The following is a 20144-nucleotide window of genomic DNA, read 5'->3' as shown; positions in this document are numbered from 1 at the left end:
TGTGGTACAGAGAAACAAAATATAGAAAAACATTCAAGAGCCACAGGGAATACAGTAATGAGATCTAACACTTATAATCAGATTTCCAGAAGGAAATAGTAGTGAGAATGAGGAAGAGGCATCTGAATGGCTGAGAACTTTCCAGAATTGATAAATCACAAATCTCAGAGATAGCAAACTCACTAAATCCTGATCAAGATAAATAAAAAGAAATATGCACATAGCTCTTTGTAGTCAAATTGAAGAACACCAGGACAATGAGAAGATATGTAAAACATCCAGAGAGAGTGAGTCACTGAGAAACCGGTAAATTGACAGCTAATTTACTCGTGTAATTTACTAGCTGTTACAGCTAATTTACTAGAATATCAGTAGAAGACAGAAGCCAATAGAACATTACCTTGAAAATATCTGAGAGAAAATATGACAACCTAAATTTATTTAGTAACAAGGTTGAAATAAAGTTAGTTGGATGGGGAGGGAGGTAGATGGTGGGTTCAAGATGGGGAAGACATAGACACCCATGGCTGATTAATGTCAATGTATGGCAAAAACCACTACAATATTGTAAAATAATTAGCTTCTAATTAAAATAAATTAATTTTTTAAAAAAAGACTAATGAAAGCAAATATATGAAACCAAAATCGGCAGGGTTGAGGAAACTGAGGATTTGACTGAATCTTAATGGTAAAGAACTAAACCATCATGAGTTTTCCTTCTCCTTCTCACCATCTGGTTCAGCAAAGTGCAAACGTATTTCTTACCTGGAATGAGACGTGGACTCTGAAATGCTTTGCATTCATAAATTAAAAGTTCCCTTTTCCACACTGTCTGTAGCTCTGTGTTTGATTCCTGAGGCTGCATGATCTGTAGAAAGAGCACAGGTTTCATACAGACAAACACGGCTTCAGATCTCATCTCTGCCTCAGATTACACTCATACGCTTTTGTGATCTTCAGCATCAGTTAGCAGACCTGAGTTTTGTTTCGTTTTGTTTTTCTTCAGCAGTATAATGGGGTTTAAGAATGAAACATCCCAGAGTCATTGTGAAGATTAAATAATGTTTGCTAACCACTCAATGTCTTAGAAGCAACACTTGGTAGGGACAGTAGAAGTGGGTGTTGCTATTAGTGGCTGTGTTTGCCCCTCTGTTCCTGTGATGCTAAGGCTGCTTATGCTTTCTGTTCCCTTTTTGTGTCCTTGTAATTATCAGCATGTACTGATGTGTCTTACCGTGGCTCTGTTTCTGGGAAAAATCAAGTATTATCATCATTATTGACAGGGCATGTGAGAGCATGGTTGTGAATGTCTGTTTCACTATAAAACCTTCCGGGATTATAAATGTTTTGCTGGGGTGTGGCCGGTAACAGGTAGTGATATAAGGCAACTTGCAAGGTGTTAGGGAGCAAAGACAAGAATTCTGCAGGAACGTGTTGATTGCAAGTAAATGGATCAGGTTTGTTTGTGTGTGTGTTTGTTTGTTTTTTTAAACAGTAGAGACTTTAAGAGCTAACAAGTTATAGTTTGAATTGCAGGCTAACAAGAGGAGTAGATCATGTAAAAGGGACAGAGTAACTGAAGAGAAGGGTTTAATGTGTCAGAGATAAAGAATATTCTTTATTTTAAAGAATTATTTATTAATTAAAGTGAAATATTTTTTAAGAGTATTTCATATGCCTTTTATCTATGGGCAGGGTTGATCATTGCAGTCTACTGGCCTGAGACTTAGGGATAGAACTATTAGATGAGGTAGCAGTGTCATTGTCCAAACTGGGATGGATTTGAGAAAGGATGGGGCTTCTATTAGTAGTTACACTAGTTCAAGAGAGGGCAGGCAGTAAACGGTGACTCTCTGTGGCAAACTCAAGCATGTATTCACATGCTCTAATCTACAATTAGAACTTCGAGATGAAATGGGAATAGAGGATAAAAACAGAGACAGTAGGTAGTAGATGGGGAGACTTGCTAACATGAGGATTTACAAGGGGTTGGGAGGGACAGTGGATATACTGAAGAGAAATTTTGTACATGGATTTCTTTCCATACAAGATCCCCAATACCATATTTTAGGTGCAGGGAGACCAGACCCCAGTGCAGGGAGGGTCCAGAAGTAGCATTTCATAGGCATCCTCACAGCTGAGCAGATTTGAGAGGACAGTTTTCCATTTATCACCTGGCTTCTGATGGGGGAGAGATGTCTGAAAAGGACACAGAAGAGCTAACTGTCAGAATATAAAACAGGTAATACTAGTGAGCCTTATCAAGCCAAAAATCAGTCTGCTTTTTATAATCCTTTGTTTAAAAAGGACTGTAGTTTGTTTCATGCTTTAGAAAGATATCAATAATGAATAAAAGGAGAAACTTTGATTGAAAAGGTGAGCTTCAATCACTGCTGATTTATTTATGTGGAATACTTCATTCTCTGGCAAAGATGAGAAATATTCTTGCTTTTTGCCTTTTTTTTAATCCTTTGCTGTCTATTATAGTCACTGGCCACATGTGGCTGCCTAGTGAACGTGGGAATTCTCTCCATATGTGCTGGAAGCCTAAGTGCTACATTTTAAGAATTAGGATGAAAAATTGTAAAATATCTCATAACTTTACGTTGATTACATTGTCATGTGTAAATGATAATATTCTGAATATGTTGTATTAAGTAAAAATATATTATTAAAGTTAATTTGACCTGTTCTTTTTGTACTTTGTTAATGTGGGTATGTGGTATGGATGTGAGAGTTGGACTATAAAGAAAGCTGAGCGCTGAAGAATTGATGCTTTTGAACTGTGGTGTTGATAAAGACTCTTGAGAGTCCCTTGGACTGAAAGGAGATCCAACCAGTCCATCCTAAAGGAGATCAGTCCTGGGTGTTCATTGGAAGGACTGATGTTGAAGCTGAAACTCCAGTACTTTGGCCACCTCATGTGAAGAGTTGACTCACTGGAAAAGACCCTGATGCTGGGAAAGATTGAAGGAGGGAGGAGAAGGGGACGACAGAGGATGAGGTGGTTGGATGGCATCACCGACTCAATGAACATGAGTTTGAGTAGGCTCCAGGAGTTGGTGATGGACACGGATGCCTGGCGTGCTGCAGTCCACAGGGTCGTAAAGAGGCGGACGCAACTGAGTAACCAAACTGAACTGAACTGAATGTGATTTTTAGAAAATTTTAAATTATACTGTGACTTGTATTATACTTCTTCTGGACAGCACTATTCCAGACCTAAATGTACTTTTAAAATTTTAATTTCGTGGGAGGGGCCTCACTGCCTGGTTTATGGGATCTTACTTCCCAGCCCAGGTGGTGAGAGCACCAAGTCCTGCCCACTGGACAACCAGGGAGTTCCCTTCATTTCTGATTTTCAGTAATTATTTATTGAAAAAAAATGACTAAACTCCAGCTGAAATCATTTTTTTAAATAGTCACATTTTCTTTATATATATATATATATATATGTAAATGTACATTCAGTTAAAGAATATATATTCTTTAATTGCAATATAGTTGATTTACAGTGTGTTCATTTCTGCTGCACAGAAAAGTGAATCACATACACACACACACACACACACATGCACACACACACACAATCTGTTTTTGAAATTCTTTTCTGTTATGATTTATCATAGGATATTGAATATGGTTCTCTGTGCCGTACAGTGGGACCTTGTTTATCCATCCTATATGTAATAGCTTACATCTGCTAACCTCAAACTTCCACTCCATCCCTTCCCTACCTCCCCTTCCTCTTGGCAAACATAAGTCTGTTTTTTATGTCTGTGAGTTTGTTTCTGTTTTGTAGATAGGTTCATTTGTGTCAAATTTTAGACTCCACATATAAGTGATATCATGTAGTATTTGTCTTTCTCTTTCTAGCTTACTTCACTTAGTATGATAAGTGCTCCCATGTTGCTACAGATGACATTGTTTTTTCTTTTTCCTGGCTGAATAGTGTTCCATTGCATATAGGTACCACATCTGTTGATGGACATTTAGATTGTTTCTATGTCTTGGCTAATGTGACTCTTGTTGTTAGGTGTGCCTGTATCTTTTTAATTAGAGTTTTTTCTGGATATACGCCCAGGAATGGGGTTGCTGGTTACTGTTCATTCACTCAGCCATGTCCCACTCTTTGCGACCCCAACATGGACTGCAGCATGCTAGGCTTGTCCTTCACTCTGTCCTGGAGTTTGCTCAGGCTTACGTCCATTGAGTCAATACCATCCAACCATCTCATTCTGTGTCACCACCTTCTCCTCCTGCCTTCAGTCTTTGCCACAGCATCAGGGTCTTTTTTAATGAGTCAGCTTTTCGCATCAGGTGGCCAAAGTGTTGGAGCTTTGGCTTCAGCATCAGTCCTTTCAATGAATATTCAGGGTTGATTTCCTTTAAATTGACTGGTTTGATCTCCTTGCTGTCCAAGGGACTCTCAAGTCTCCATCATATGGTACCTATGCTATGGTACCATAGCACCATCATATGGTAATACTGTTTTTAGATTTTTGAGGAACCCCTATACTGTTTTCCATACTAGTGACTGTACCAAACAGTCACCAACAGTGAATGTAAACACCAACTGTTTGTATTCCCACCAACAGTGTAGGAGGTTCCCTTTTCTCCACATCCTTTCCAGCATTTATTTGTAATGATGATCATTCCGTAAAATATTTTCTAATGGCATAGCTCATGTCAGAAGTGTGCATATGTGTGTGTGCATGCACACACTTGTGCTTGCTCAGTCCTGTCTGACTCTTTGTGACCCATAAACTGTATCCCACCAGGCTCCTCTGTCCTTGAAATTGTTCAAGCAAGAATACTAGAGTGGGTTGCATTTCCTTCTCCAGGGAATCTTCCCAACCCAGGGATCTAACCCAGATCTCTTGTATCTCCTGTTTTGGCAGGCAGATTCTTTACCACCTGGGTGTTTCTGGTTAATTTCTCATAGGTTTATCATGATTTCTAATATTAATGCTTTATGTTTTGAGTTTTCATGCCTGTTTTCTCAAGCAGCTGCTGACTATAAAGCTCTTAGAGCCATAGATCAGGAAAATACATTTGAGGTGGAAGAGTGATTCTGTTCTAACAACCTCAGTTTAAAAGTTCAGATACTGAAGCTTGTAGGTATATATACCTTCCTTAACTAATAATAGTTATTTAATTGGAAAAGTTCACCCTTGAAAGAAATCCTGGGTCCTTCTTTTTTGTAAGGTAGAGATCACCTCACTAAAGTTATCCTCTTTTGAATAATTTCTTTTCCTTTGGTATACACCAGTGGTTCTTGGGTTGATTTTTCTCCCTACCAGACATTTGACAGTGTCTAGAGACACTAGAGGCTTCCCAGGTGACCCAATGGTAAAGAATCTGCCCGCGAATCCCAGAGCCGCAAGAGATGTCGGTTCGCTCTTTGGATTGGGAAGAGCCCTTGGAGGAGGAAATGGCAACCCATTCCAGTGTTCTTGCCTGGAGAATTCCGTGGTCAGAGGAGCCTAGCGGGCTACAGTCCACGGGTTCTCAAAGAATTGGACATGACTGAGTGACTTTCATTTTCCAGAAAGCAGAGGCTCTTATCAGAGTAATGCACTCTGACCAATGTTATCAGTTCAGTTCAGTTCAGTCGTGTCCTACTCTTTGTGACCCCATGAATCGCAGCACGCCAGGCCTCCCTGTCCATCACCAACTCCCGGAGTTTATTCAAACTCAAGTCCATTGAGTCGGTGATGCCATCCAGCCATCTCATCCTCTGTCGTCCCCTTCTCCTCCTGCCCTCAATCCCTCCCAGCATCAGGGTCTTTTCCAGTGAGTCAACTCTTCACATGAGGTGGCCAAAGTACTGGAGTTTGAGCTTCAGCATCAGTCCCTCCAATGAACACCCAGGACTGATCTCCTTTAGGATGGATTGGTTGGATCTCCTTTCAGTCCAAGGGACTCTCAAGAGTCTTTATCAACACCACAGTTCAGAAGCATCAATTCTTCGGCACTCAGCATTCTTCACAGTCCAACTCACATCCATACGTGACCACTGTTATAAGAAGATGCAAATTTTCTTGGCCATGGAGCCAACCAAATAGTAGAATTAGTCAACAAGACAGAATGTTAAGTTTTTTGTTAAAGAGGATAGTATCTCATGCCTAAAATGACTCAGTTGTGAATATGCTTCATAGTAAAGAATAGTCTCTCTTATTTCTCTGACTCAGTTTTCCAAAAGAATTGCAAAGATAAGACTTGTAGAGTTTTAAAGGTTTTTTAGATCATTTAAGTAGGTGTTCTCTTCTTGCTGGTACCTTTTATATTAAAGAAAAAAAAAGCTCAGAAAAAAGCAGTTAATTTAGCAGGATCTGACAGGTTCAAATCTATTCACATCAGATGGGAAGTAATCATAGGAGATGATTTTTTTTTCCCCCCTAGAAACAAATTACTTGGGAGAAGTGTTTAAAATCTGTGAGCCTCTTAGATAAAAGCAAATTATTTTACATGATCGATGAGATTCATTGAACTGCCAAATATGTTGGGCACTGAAAATAGACTTAATTTACTTTGTTATGGTGAGTTTGTATTTGTTCTAAGATAAAACCAATGATCACAGGTACAGTAGCAAAGACAGATGAAATTGGATGGAGGTCAGTTGCCAAGCCAGACTGTCAGTGATCCCTTGTAAACTAATGACTAGATTTTTATCTAGAAGTTGAGAAACAAAACTCATTTTGAGACAAAATTTAAAAGGTCTTTAGGTCTTGTGTCTTTTGAGAAAGTATTAACTCTCTCAATGGCATGTTAAGAAAAATGGTGTTAAGTTCAGGGGATATAAAGTTTAACCTCAGCTTTACTGCTGAAGAGCCATGGGTTTCATTCAAGTCCTGACCTCTATTTTCAACCTTCAGTGAGGAGAATGGATGATAATTTGGTCTGTGTTATTAAGATCCCTTTCAGCTCTGAACTTATTTCAGTAAAATGGGAAAAATAAATTAAAAGAATGGTTATCTGACCTCCTTAATCATAGTTATTTTATGACGTGTAGTAATTTTGTGAGATCTCTAGTTGATTGAAAATTAGAATATAAAAAAATTTGAAAGCTTTGATGTACATATTTTGGTTTCTTTTTCTACAAAACAAGGTGATGTCGCGTTAACAAGTAATGTCTATCAATTCAGTTTACTTCTTGAATATTTTTTGTTAGCTTGGCATTCTTTATTTTTTTTTAATAGAACTCTGGCAACTTGCTGAGGGTTTTATTTTGACATATGGTTATAAAACTTGTGGTGATCAAGGTATAATATAGATTTGTGAGCTGGTTGCCATCTTGAAAGAAAACACCCATTAAACTGTTTCTGGCTTATAACCCTGATGGTTGATCGTACTAATATACAAGTGAAAATCTTAACATATTTCAGCACTTGGCCATTTAAATTTGAATAATGATTTTAAGTGCTCACCTGGTTAAGACAGAAAGGTAGTAAGGTGTCTTTCTTTGGGTTAATATGTATGTTTCTGATATAAAGTGAAATCTAATAAATTTTGGATAGTTTTGACTAATTTAGATAACGATAATCTGGAGAAAACTCTGCTCTTTGTGTGCTTTCTAAAGAAATTCACCAAGATATTGGGGGGAAAAAAATCCAGAAAAGGAGGGGAAAGCCCAGTGAATTCTGAGACAAACATCTGCAGAAATGACTTGGCAGTCCTCAGAGATGAAATGACTTACTTAAAAGATAGGCCATCTGTTTATCAGCCTTATTTCTCTCCTCAGGGCTTTTCTTAAAGAAAGCCCTTCTAGAAGAGGGCTGTTATCCTTATGTCAATAATGTAAACTGATATTCTCTGATGTTACACTTTTCTTACCTAACTTTTTTATTTTCCTAAACTGCTGTACAGACTATCATGAGGAAAAGAAAGTCTTAAATGGTAAGTCGTATACATTTATAGTAAAAAACTGAATCATATTCACATGATTGTATACCAAGTTGCCTTACATAATTATTTAGGGTATTTAGATATTTTTATGCAAAAGATATGCTTACTTGCCTAAGCTTAGAGGATTTGACAGGACTCTGTAGATCCCTTATTGAAGCCATGACTCCGTCTATAGTCCTTTCTATGGCATCTCTGAGCTTGTGTTCTCTGTCCTCAGCTGGAATACAGTAAGTCCCCTGTATACGAACAGGTTCTGTTCCGAGAGTGCCTTCATAAGTCCAGTTTGTTCGTAAGTCCAACAAAGTTAGCCTAGGTACCCACCTAGTACAATAGGCTATATAGTAGTGTCCTGTAACAGATTTATAATACTTTCCACACAAATAATACATAAAGAAGACAAAAAATAAAGAAAACATTTTTAGGCTTATAGTACTTTGAAAAGTACCGGTACCAGTTGCATCACTGCTGCTTTTGCACTTGCTTCCCAGTATCCTGGGCTTGAAGTAAAGATACTCCGTGCCCAACTTCCCAGCTGGTACTAGTGGCAAAGAACCCAGCTGCCAGCGCAGAAGGCGTAAGAGACACAGGTTCAATCCCTTGGTGGAGATCGCCTGGAGGAGGGCGTGGCGACCCACTCCAGTATCCTTGCCTGGAGCACCTCATGGGCAGAGGAGGCTGGAAAGCTGCAGTCCAGGGACCCGCAGAGTCGGACACGACTGGAGCGGCTCAGCAGACGTGCCGTCCTTACAGAACCGCGCAGCCCCGGACACAGAGGCGCAGCGCTTGTGGAGGACACACGCGGGCGGCAGCGTGCCCCGCACACCGGGGCTGAGTGACGTGCCTGGGCCGTGCACGCGCGTTCGCAGCTTTGAGAGCTCCAGGCTTGAAGGGTCTTGTGTAGGGGACGTCACTACACTCGCGCTGACTGGGAGCTGCCCCTCCGACGCCAGGCTGAGGACACCTCTCCCTCGGGCACAGGGCTCTCCTCCAGGGTCTCTGCAGATACTGAGTCGCCCATGAATCACCGCTTCTCTGGGCTTGGCAGCTCTCCTCAGCCATTCACTGTGATTAGGAACCATGACTGACACTACCCCTAACCGCTCAGAAATTTTGGTGTCAGGCTTTCAAAACTGCCTGGGGCTACTCTGACTGAACTGTAATACTAATGTATGTTGTTAAAGGCATTTTTTTTTTCCTTTCTGTTTTGGACAAGAAAGTTACAGAAATTCAGCTAACAAGCTGGATTGCCAGATGAATGACCTCTTCTTTTTCAAGTAGAGGAAACAGTCTTCTTGTAGGCTGATGTATGCAGCGTGCGATGTGCCGCCTGAAGCTGTTTGTCTGACGGGGTCACCGCAGTGAAGGAGGGACTCTTCCTGGATTTCGGCTCATGCTTTGCTCTTCCATAATGCTAGGCAAACAGCCTTTCCTTATTAAAGGCTAATTACTGATTGTCTGGGTATTTTCTTTCCCACCACATTGCTTTCCTTTGGATGCATAGCATTTAACATCTCAGTTAACAGTGGCCTTAAAAATGTGATATTACATTGTCCAGTGGTCTGGCCAGCATAGTTACCTCTTTTGTATGACTGTGTGTGCCTCAGGTATTTGGCTTATATGAGTGTCTGTGGTTAAGTCTGCACGTTCACAGACGCCATCTGCCTGCCTTCCGTGTCATCATTTAAACTTCATTTAAAACACTGAAGCCACCATTCCTCCAGAGACCTAATTTCTTCAAATTGACATAAGTCCATCAATTCGCTCGTGTTTTAACAGAAGATTCTCTGGATAAGAAGAATCTTGAAAACCTCTAAACTACCATGTCTCCTAGGTGCCTCCCAACACTGACTTTGTATAATTACCATGACTTCTAATTGAGAATTCTAAGACTCGCCAAAGCCTAAATTTTTTTTTTTCCTGCACAAAGAGTACACTCCTATTATGGAAGAAAAATAGTTAATGTTTACAGAATCTCTGAAGCTCTTCCCTGTTCTCAGAGTTCTCAAAAACAAGTCAAAAACCAGAGCCTTGGTGACCATTTAAAATGTGATGAGACATACCCACAAGAAAGTCTAAAATGAAAAAGACAGAACCACATGTCAGCAAGGTAGTGAAGCAGCCAGGCATCCAAACCCTTATGGTAAAAATTATAAGTTAGTGTGACTTTTTTGGAAAACTGTTTAGCAGTATTTACTAAAGCTAAACATACTCATGTCCTGTATACCTACCAGATATGTAGATGGACATTCTTTAAGAATGAGTGTGTACATGTACCAAGAATATTAATAATGGCACTATACATAATAGCCAAAAACTGCCCAAATATCCATCAACAGTAGAATGAATAGATTCTAGTATATGGTGGTATACAGTATATTCAGAGAGTGTAATAATACTCAGTAGTAAAACAGAACAAACTACTAATGCATTCAGCAGCATGGATAACATCTCAGAAAACTCCAGACCTGACTCATTGCTTACTGTTAATCATGCTAATTTGACATTAACTGTAACATCTATGGAACTGTCCCAAAAACCCAGACCAAAAGAGAGCATGTTTTATGATTCCACTTTTTTATAAAGGCCAAATATAGGCAAAAACTAATTATGATGTTAAAAGTCAGGATAGTGATTATCTTGGGGGAGGGGTGGTGAATGGGAGGGCACAGGGAGGGTGATGTTTACAAGGGTATATTTTACAGATGAAAATTCATTGAGTAGTATATTTATGACTTGTCTCCTTTTATGATATTTCAATAAGAAGTTTACTGGAGAGATGGGGTGATAAAAAGAAAAATGCTACGTAGATGAACTGTAGTTATTTTGTTTATTTTTCTTTGTGAAGGCATGCTTCCTCAGAGCCAAGTGACAGATACACTTGCCAAAGAAGGTCCTAGTTCTCCAAGGTATGCTTTTTAATTTTACTTTCTGTAAAGCTTAATCAGTTCTACACCAAAATGTGCACATTAAAAAAAAGGCTCTAAGTTTGATTTATTGCTTGTTATATTAGTCATGCTTTTTTGACACAAGAACTGCACTGCCTCATTTATCAGGCATTGTTGAAAAATGAGCTGTTCCTTAAATACGAATTTTTAGCATAACTGAAGTTTAACCCATTTTAAATACCACAACTTAAAAAAACAACTATTTAAAACTATTTTTTTCTGATTATCACGTATATATTCATGGTAGCAAACTTGGGAACATGGGGAAATACAAAAGAAAGTGATAAAAGTTGGTCCCATCAACCCTAGATATATACTCTTAATATTTGGTTTATTCTATCCACTTTGATTCATGTAGTACCTATTTCCATATTATTCTGACAGTATCAGTATTACAGTATATTCTGTGATCAATTTTGTATGTCATGAAATATTCTGCAAAGGCATTTTTTGGTCTGTATTCCATCATATGATGGAAATTGATCAAGTATCCATAATTTATTCAACTGCAATATGCTTCCCTAGTGACTCAGTGGTCAGGAATCCTTCTGCTAATGCAGGAGATGCAGGTTGAACCCCTGGGTCAGGAAGATCCTCTAGAGAAGGAAATGGCAACTCACTCCAATATTCTTGCCTGGGAAATCCCATGGACAGAGGAGGAGCCATGCAGGCTACAGTCCATGGGGTTGCAAGAGTCAGACACAACTTAGCAACTAAACAAGAGCATTGTTTTGTATGTCTAGTTTGTTTTATCAGTTTCTTAATGAAAATTCTTAGAAATGTATTGCACTATCTTAGTAAATTAAGCAATCCATGTATAATTTTGTTAATGATATTTCACATGCCCTAGGGTTATGTGTGTAATTTGTCGTTTTTCTCTTACCGCCTTTCCCCACAAGGTGAGTCTGTAACAGTAGCATTCTGCTATACTTGTTATATCTGTTAAGTTATTTCACATACAATTTTAAGTTAAGGGCCTCGGGGTATCTCTTGTAAGATTCACACTCGGGGCCTGTGTACAGATAATAAGAACAAAAACTGAATCAATTTGTTCAGAAGTTTTACAAAATATGATGTAGCTTTTCCTTAAATTTTTGCTATTGACTGTTAAACACCCATGGTGAGTTAATTTCGTCAGTTATATATTTGTGACAGGGAAGGGTCAAGGTAATAAGCATGTAGATTTTGTCATTTTCCTTCAGATAACATGTTGTGTTATTGCTCTGATACAAGGCATTTTAGATGTGTAACCTTTATAAAAAGTGTCTTGTCAAGGAGGTGGTTTGTTTTTATCCAAGTTGGTATACCTGTAGTGTATGTCCATGTATTTGCTGGTATACATGAAGTATTGTTGTTCAGTTACTAAGTTGTGTCTGACTTCTTGCAGCCCCACGGAGTACAGCAAGCCAGGCTTCCCTGTCCTTCACCATCTCCCAGAGTTTGCTCAAACTCATGATCATTGAGTCGATGATGCCATCCATTCATCTTATCCTCTGTCGCCCCTTCTCCTCATGCCCTCAGTCTTTCCCAGCATCAGGGTCTTTTCCGACAAGTCGACTCTTCCCATCAGGTGGCCAAAGTATTAGAGCTTCAGCATCAGTCCTTCTATTGAATACTCAGAGTTGATTTCCTTTAGAATTGACTTGTTTGATCTCCTTGCAGTCAAACAGATTCTCAAGAGTCTTCTCCAGCACCACAGTTCAAAAGCATCAATTCTTTAGCATTCAGCCATTTTTATTGTCCAGCTCTCAGATCTGTACATGACTGTTGGAAAAACCACAGCTTTGACTATACAGACCTTTGTCAGCAGAGTGATGTCTCTGCTTTGTAATATGCTGTCTAGGTTTATCATAGCTTTCCTTCCAAGGAACAAATGTGTTTTAATTTCATGGTTGCAGTCACCATCTGTAGTGATTTTGGAGACCAAGAAAATAAAATCTTCCACTTTTTCCCCTTCTGTTTGCCATGAAGTGATGGCACCAGATGCCACAATCTTCATTTTGTTAACATTGAATTTTAAACCAGCTTTTTTCACTCTCCTTTTTCACCCTCATCAAGAGGCTCTTTAGTTCCTCTTTGATTTCTATGATTAGAGTAGTATCATCTGCATGTCTGAGGTTATTGATATTACTGCCAGCAATCTTGATTCCAGTTTGTGATTCATCCAACTTGGCATTTTGCATGGTATTCTGCATATAAGTTAAATAAGCAGGGTGACAGTATACAGACTTGACATACTCCTTTCCCAATTTTTGAACCAGTCTATTTGCCATGTCCAGTTCTAACTGTTGCTTCTTGACCTGTATACAGATTTCTCAGGAGACAGGTAAGTTAGTCTAGTATTCCCATCTCTTTAAGAATTTTCCACAGTTTGTTGTGATCCACACAGTCAAAGGCTTTAACATAGTCAATGACGAGAAGTAGATGCTTTTCTGGAATTCCCTTGCTTTCTCTAATGGATGTTGGCAGTTTTGATCTCTGATTCTTCTGCCTGTTGTAAATTCAGTTTCTACATCAGGAAGTTCTTGGTTCACATACTGCTGAAGCCTAGCTTGAAGGATCTTGAGCATTACCTTGCTAGCATGTGAAATGAGTGCACTTTTATGGTTGTTTGAACGTTCTTTGGCATTGCCTTTCTTTGGTATTGGAATGAAAACTGACCTTTTCCAGTCCTGTGGCCACTGCTGAGTATTCCAGATTTGCTGATGAATTGAGCTGACTTTAACAGCATCATCTTTTAGGATTTGAAATAGCTCAGCTCGAATTCCATCACCTCCACTAGCTTTGTTGGTGTATAATGCTTCCTAAGGCCCTCTTGACTTCACACTCCAGGATGTGTGGAGTCTCTAGGTGAGAGATCACACCATCATCGTTATTTGGATCGCTGTGATATTTTTTGTACAGTTCTTCTGTGTTTTATTACCACCTCTTCTTAATCTCTTCTGTTTCTCTTAAGTCCTTGCCATTTCTGTCATTTCATCGTGTCCATTGTTGAATGAAATGTTCCCTTGATATCTCCAGTTTTCGTGGAGAGATTTCTGTTCTTTTCTGTTCTATTGTTTACCTCTTTTCTTTGCATTCTTCACTTAAGAAGGCTTTCTTTTCTTTCCTTATGCAGAGTTTGGAATGCAGAGTTTTGGAACTCTGCATTCAGGTGGGTATATCTTTCCTTTTTCCTTTGCCTTTGACTTCTCTTCTTTCGTCAGCTCTTTGTAAAGCCTGTTTAGACAACCAGTTTGCCTTCTTGCATTTCTTTTTCTTTGGAGTGGTTTTGATCAACACCTGCTGTACAATGTTACAAACCTCTGTCCATAGTTTTTCAGGCACTCTGTGTACCAGATCTAATCCCTTAAATCTCTTTGTCACTTCCACTGTAAAATCATAAGAGTTTTGATTTAGGTCATATCTGAATGGCCTTGTGTTTTTCCCTACTTTCTTCAATTGAAACCTGAACTTTGCAGTGAAGAGCTCATGATCTGAGCCACAATCAGGTCCCAGTCTTATTTCTGCTGACTATATAGAGCTTCTCCATCTTTGGCTGCAAAGAATATAATCAATCTGATTTTGGCACTGACCATCTGGTGATGTCCATGGGTAGAGTCATCTCTTTTGTTGTTGGAAGAGGGTGTTTGCTATGACCAGTGCGTTCTCTTGACAAAACTCTGTTAGCCTTTGCTCTGCTTCATTCTATACTCTAAGGCCAATCTTGCCTGTTACTCCAGGTATCTCTTGACTTCCTACTTTTGCATTCCAGTCCCCTATGATGAAAAGGACATCTGTTTTTGGTGTTAATTCTAGAAGGTCTTGTAGGTCTTCATAGAATTGGTTAACTTCAGCTTCTTTGGCATTAGCGGTTGGGGCATAAACATGGAAGTATAGGCATTTTAAATTGAGAAATAATTGTGAGTTATTTCATCTCACGCTACTGATTATTTAATGAAAAAGTTTCCTGCAAAAAATATATTTCTTACTGTAGGTTTTAAAATACATGTTTTAAATCATGTATCTATTGTGTCATATTGTATGTTTTTTTGATTGTATATATTTTTAAATTATATCTTTAATGGTTAATTTATGTTAATGCATATAACTATTCATTCTTTTTTGAATATTTTACAGCTATGACTGGTTCCAAACAGACTCTTTAGTCACCATCGTCATATATACTAAACAGAAGGTAAACATGTTTTTTTAACATCAGAAAAAAATAATAAGCTACTTGCAGGCACATTTCTGAGCACTCATCTTGTGTTAACTTACAGCAGTTCTATGAGATAGACCCTTTCATTACCCCTGTTTTATGGGTGCGGAAACAGAGAGTAGATAATTTAACAGAGTCACACAGTAAACGGCAGCTCCAACATTGTGATCCCAGGCAGGCTGGCTCCATAGTATATGCTCCTAACAAACAAGCCTTAGCATCTCAGGAAAAAAACAGGAAGTAGTGGGTTGGCCAAGAAGTTCGATCCTATTTTTCCATAACATCGTACAAAAACCTGAAGAAACCCTTCAGCCAATCCATTATTTTATATGCTCTTCTGTGATTTTGTTTGTTTTTGTGCATGGATAACAGCAGTGAGTTACCCTTGGACTGCAAGGAGATCAAACCAGTCAATTCTAAAGGACATCAGTCCTGAATATTCATGGAAAGGACTGATGTTGAAGCTGAAACTCCAGTGCTTTGACCATCTGATGCGAAGAACTGACTCATTGGAAAAGACCCTGATGCTGGGAAAGATTGACGGCAGGAGGAGAAGGGGACGACAGAGCAAGAGATGATTGGGTGGCATCACTGGCTCGATGGACATGAGTTTGAGCAAGCTCCGGGAGTTGATGATGGGACAGGGAAGCCTGTTGTGCTGCAGTCCATGGGGTCACAAAGAGTCGGACACGAGTGAACAAATGAACTGAACTGAACAGCAGTGAGAGTCCCAGTTTAACTTCACCTTATGGACTGATTTTCTGCACATGTATTGGAATTCAAGAGACAGGAGAGAGTATTACTGTATCTTAGTATGCTTAAGCTACTAACTAGCTTTAGATGTCCTCTGGAAACTAAAATTAGGGAATTAACTCATTCATTAAGTATTTATTGAACACTGCTTCATTATGGACACTGCTGTAGAATTCAGAAATCTACAGGTGGGCCAGATTCATAGAGACTGAGATCTCACCAGGCTTATAGTCCAACCTGGGAAATCAGATGAATAAGCGGGCAACGTACACCATCTCCAGGCACATCCTCCAGCAGCCTGCAGGGTCTCCACACTTGAGGAACCATAGAGATTTAGAGACAAGTTCTGGCAGCAAGGGATTCCCAAGAATTCATGCTACTTGTGTCGTGGCAGAACTGCATCTGAGTGAGTGGGTTCCTCCTCCTGAAGTAGGATTTGATGATCCTGCCGGAGTGGCCAGCCTCTGCCTGAAAGAGCCAGGATGTCCAGAGGCACTGCTTGTCCCGCCCCCTGCTCCCTCCTCACCACGCAGTCTAGAACCAACGGGGCAGGGCCTAGGGAGCCTGGGGTCCGTCTCTCCCCTTTGGCGATACCAGTGAGGCACAGAGGGTGAGGGGCGCTTACTGTGTGGGAAGATGTGTTCCTTGTGTAAATGACAGGCACAAGAATAACTTGCCTCAAAGCTATGTAGAAACTAGAGACATCTGAAAAGTTGTTAGTGAATTTGTTTTTGGGGTTTTTTTTGATAAGCTGAGCTTAAGAAGTTGTGTTAAGACAGTCCCTTTTGCTTAGAGTTTACAGATGAATGGGTAAGGTAGACATTAAGCATAGACAAATATGTAGTTAAAATTATGATGTATGCTTTGAAGGAGAAGAACGAGGTTGTATGAGAGAGCAAAAAACAGGAGTAAAGTGGATTTAGCTTGTGGGCTCTGTAAATAATTACCATGTGAACTTCCACTGATCGGCTTAAACGTATAGTGATAGAGTTTAGAAAGAAGTTTACTTTCTCTTTTTGATTTCTGTTTAAGGATATCAATTTAGATTCAGTAATAGTTGATCATCGGGATGATTCCTTTAGAGCCGAGACAGTCATCAAGGATTATTCATACCTTGTACATGTTGGTAAGTAACTTATTCTATATTCATAGAAACAACTTTTGTTTACTTACAGTCGTAGCTGGTTGTAGAGTCTTGATAACTATAATATTTTATCTGCTACTGTCATTTTGGTTTGTCATTTTACAGATTTATTTACTTACTTAATTTTAGCTATGCTGGTCTTTGTTCCTATGTGGACTTTCTCCCTAGTTGCGGCGAGTGGGGTCTACTCTCTAGTTGCCGTAAATGGGCTTCTTCTTGTGGTGTCTTCTCTTGTTGTGGAGCACAGATTCCAGGGCATGCAGGCGTTACTAGTTGTGGCACATGGGCTCCGTAGTTACAGCTCCCAGGCTCTGGGACACAGGCTCAGTAGTTGTGGCACCCGGGCCCAGCTGCTCCATGGCCTGTGGGACCTTCCCGGACTAGGATCGAACCTGTGTCTCCTGCATTGGCAGGTCTTCATCACCAAGCCACCAGGGAAGCCTGTTTTGTCATTTTTTGATCAGTTTTGGTCTTGTTTTCCTTTTTTCCATTGTTTCTTTATACTAGTGAAAGGGCTAGCAAATGGCAGTATGACCTCACTTTTTCCAAATTTAAACGGTTAGATTAGATGTGATCGAAATCAGTCATAGGAAACACTTGCTGGCCCGGCTTTGTAAGACTGTATTACTTAATACCTGCAAGCACATCTGCAGAGGCCTGCCTGTCACGTGCTTCTGCTGAGCGGGCGTCACCAGGCGCTGTTCCACGGGCCTCGCTTGCCAGCTGCCATGGGAAGTCGGCTACGTCGCAGTAGCCTGGGCCGCAAGGCTGTACTCTACCCTCGCTGCCTGTCCCACCACAGCCAGAGGCCAACCATCTAATTCACTCCTGTCTGTTCTGAGAGGTTGCAGATATATCAGCAGAAAGAACTCAGGACTGAAATCTGGAATCAGAGGTATTAATAGCAGATTCCTAATCCATTTCTCACCTGGAATGACTCTAGGATTTTATCCTTTTCTCCTTTAAAGAAGGTAATATTATTCCAGTTAGAAAGTAAAAATGAAACAAACCAAACAACAAGAGGAAAACTGTATCTTAAGCATGCATTCTTATGTAAAGAATGTTCTGTTTACTTTTGTAAAACAAACTGAAAATCTCCAGACTCAGCTGACTTGGGATTCTGCTCATGGCTTTCTTAACGAAGGACCTTTAGTCCTAAATGTGATTGAAGTTGATAAATGTTTTTTGTTTCTTATTTTCCCCCTTTCATTAGATTAATCAACCTCAAATCTTAAACCTTTCTTCTGGAAATACATCTTATCTTATTTTTTACCAGCATAAGATCTAATATATATTTCCTCTTAGGGAGAGTATTACCAACAACAAAAAAACTCAGATGTCTAAAAAAGTATATATTATTCATTAGATCTGTCATGATTTTTTTTTAACGAAGACTTCTGTGTCAGCATTTATCATGTTTCACATATTTTATGGCTAGTTTTGTTCACACCATAGCTAACTGTAGCTAGCACATGCATGAAAAAACAAAAACTCTGCAGTCAAAAATGTGAAACTCCTGGTTGCTAATATTAAATCAGAATCAAAATTGTAAGTTTCACAGAACCATATTAACATAGAGAACTTTAGAACAGATGTTTGTAAAAATACTTACATCTCCCCCTTCTGGGATATAAGTTCTGGAAGGGCACAGATTTTTCCCTTTCATCAACTGTGGTACCCACAGCATCTGCAAAGTGTGTGACACAGTTCAGTTCAGTTCAGTCACTCAGTTGTGTCCAACTCTTTGCAACCCCATGAACCACAGTACGTCAGGCCTCCCTGTCCATCACCAACTCCCGACGTTTATCCAAACTCATGTCCATTGAGTTGGCGATGCCATCTAACCATCTCTTCCTCTGTCGTCCCCTTCTCACCCTGCCCTCAATCTTTCCCAACATCAGGGTCTTTTCAAATGAGTCAGCTCTCTGCGTCAGGTGGCCAAAGTATTAAGAGTTTCACCTTCAACATCAGTCCTTCCAATGAACACCCAGGACTGATCTCTTTTAGGATGGACTGGTTGGATCTCCTCACAGTCCAAGGGACTCTCAAGAGTCTTCTCCAACACCACAGTTGAAAAGTATCAATTCTTTGGTACTCAGCTTTCTTTATAGTCCAACTCTCACATCCATACATGACTACTGGAAAAACCATAGCCTTGACTAGTAGACGGACCTTTGTTGGCAAAGTAACATCTCTGCTTTTTAATATGCTGTCTAGGTTGGTCATAACTTTCCTTCCAAGGAGTAAGCGTCTTTTAATTTCATGGCTACAGTCACCATCTGCAGCGATTTTGGAGCCCCAAAAAATAAAGTCAGCCACTGTTTCCCCATCTATTTGCCATGAAGTGATGGGACCGGATGCCATGATCTTAGTTTTCTGAATGTTGAGCTTTAAGCCAATTTTTTCACTCTCCTCTTCCATTTTCATCAAGAGGCTCTTTAGTTCTTCTTCATTTTCTGCCATAAGAGGGTGGTGTCATCTGCATATCTGAGGTTATTGATATTTCTCCCGGCAATCTTGATTCCAGCTTGTGCTTCCTCAGCCCAACATTTCTCATGATGTACTCTGCATATAAGTTAAATAAGCAGGGTAACAGTATACAGCCTGACGTACTCCTTTTCCTATTTGGAAGCAGTCTGTTGTTCCATGTCCAGTTCTAACTGTTGCTTCCTGACCTGCATACAGGTTTCTCAAGAGACAGGTCAGGTAGTCTGGTATTCCCATCTCTTTAAGAATTTTCCACAGTTTATTGTGATCCACACAGTCAAAGGCTTTGGCATAGTCAATAAAGCAGAAGTAGGTGTTTTTCTGGAACTCTTGCTTTTTCGATGATCCAGCGGATGTTGGCAATTTGATCTCTGGTTCCTCTGCCTTTTCTAAAATGAGCTTGAACATCTAGAAGTTCACAGTTCATGTATTGCTGAAGCCTGGCTTGGAGAATTTTGAGCATTACTTTACTAGCGTGTGAGATGAGTGCAATTGTGTGGTAGTTTGAGCATTCTTTGGCATTGCCTTTCTTTGGGATTGGAATGAAAACTGACCTTTTCCAGTCCTGTGGCCACTGTTGAGTTTTCCAAATTTGCTGGCGTTTTGAGTGTAGCACTTTCACAGCATCATCTTTTAGGATTTGAAATTGCTCAGCTGGAATTCCATCACCTCCACTAGCTTTGTTCATAGTGATGCTTCCTAAGGG

General features: G+C 39.8%; 1 protein-coding gene across 3 annotated transcripts in view; it reads left to right on the top strand.

Moving 5' to 3' along the window:
* The window catches only part of LOC133047324 (cytochrome b5 reductase 4), a 100580-nt gene that overhangs the window by 40471 nt on the left and 39965 nt on the right, over positions 1-20144 (top strand). For 2 of the 3 annotated variants that reach the window (XM_061130542.1, XM_061130544.1), the window contains 4 exons: positions 7870-7899; positions 10754-10814; positions 14973-15030; positions 16840-16933. In XM_061130542.1, the coding sequence (XP_060986525.1) occupies positions 7870-7899; positions 10754-10814; positions 14973-15030; positions 16840-16933 (243 nt within the window). The remainder of the gene's footprint in view (positions 1-7869; positions 7900-10753; positions 10815-14972; positions 15031-16839; positions 16934-20144) is intronic. The other variant, XM_061130543.1, reaches the window with a different exon arrangement.

The sequence above is a fragment of the Dama dama genome, chromosome 26 (assembly GCF_033118175.1).
Source record: "Dama dama isolate Ldn47 chromosome 26, ASM3311817v1, whole genome shotgun sequence".
In the NCBI taxonomy this organism is placed as follows: domain Eukaryota; kingdom Metazoa; phylum Chordata; class Mammalia; order Artiodactyla; family Cervidae; genus Dama; species Dama dama.
This window is presented reverse-complemented; position numbering and strand designations above follow the sequence as displayed.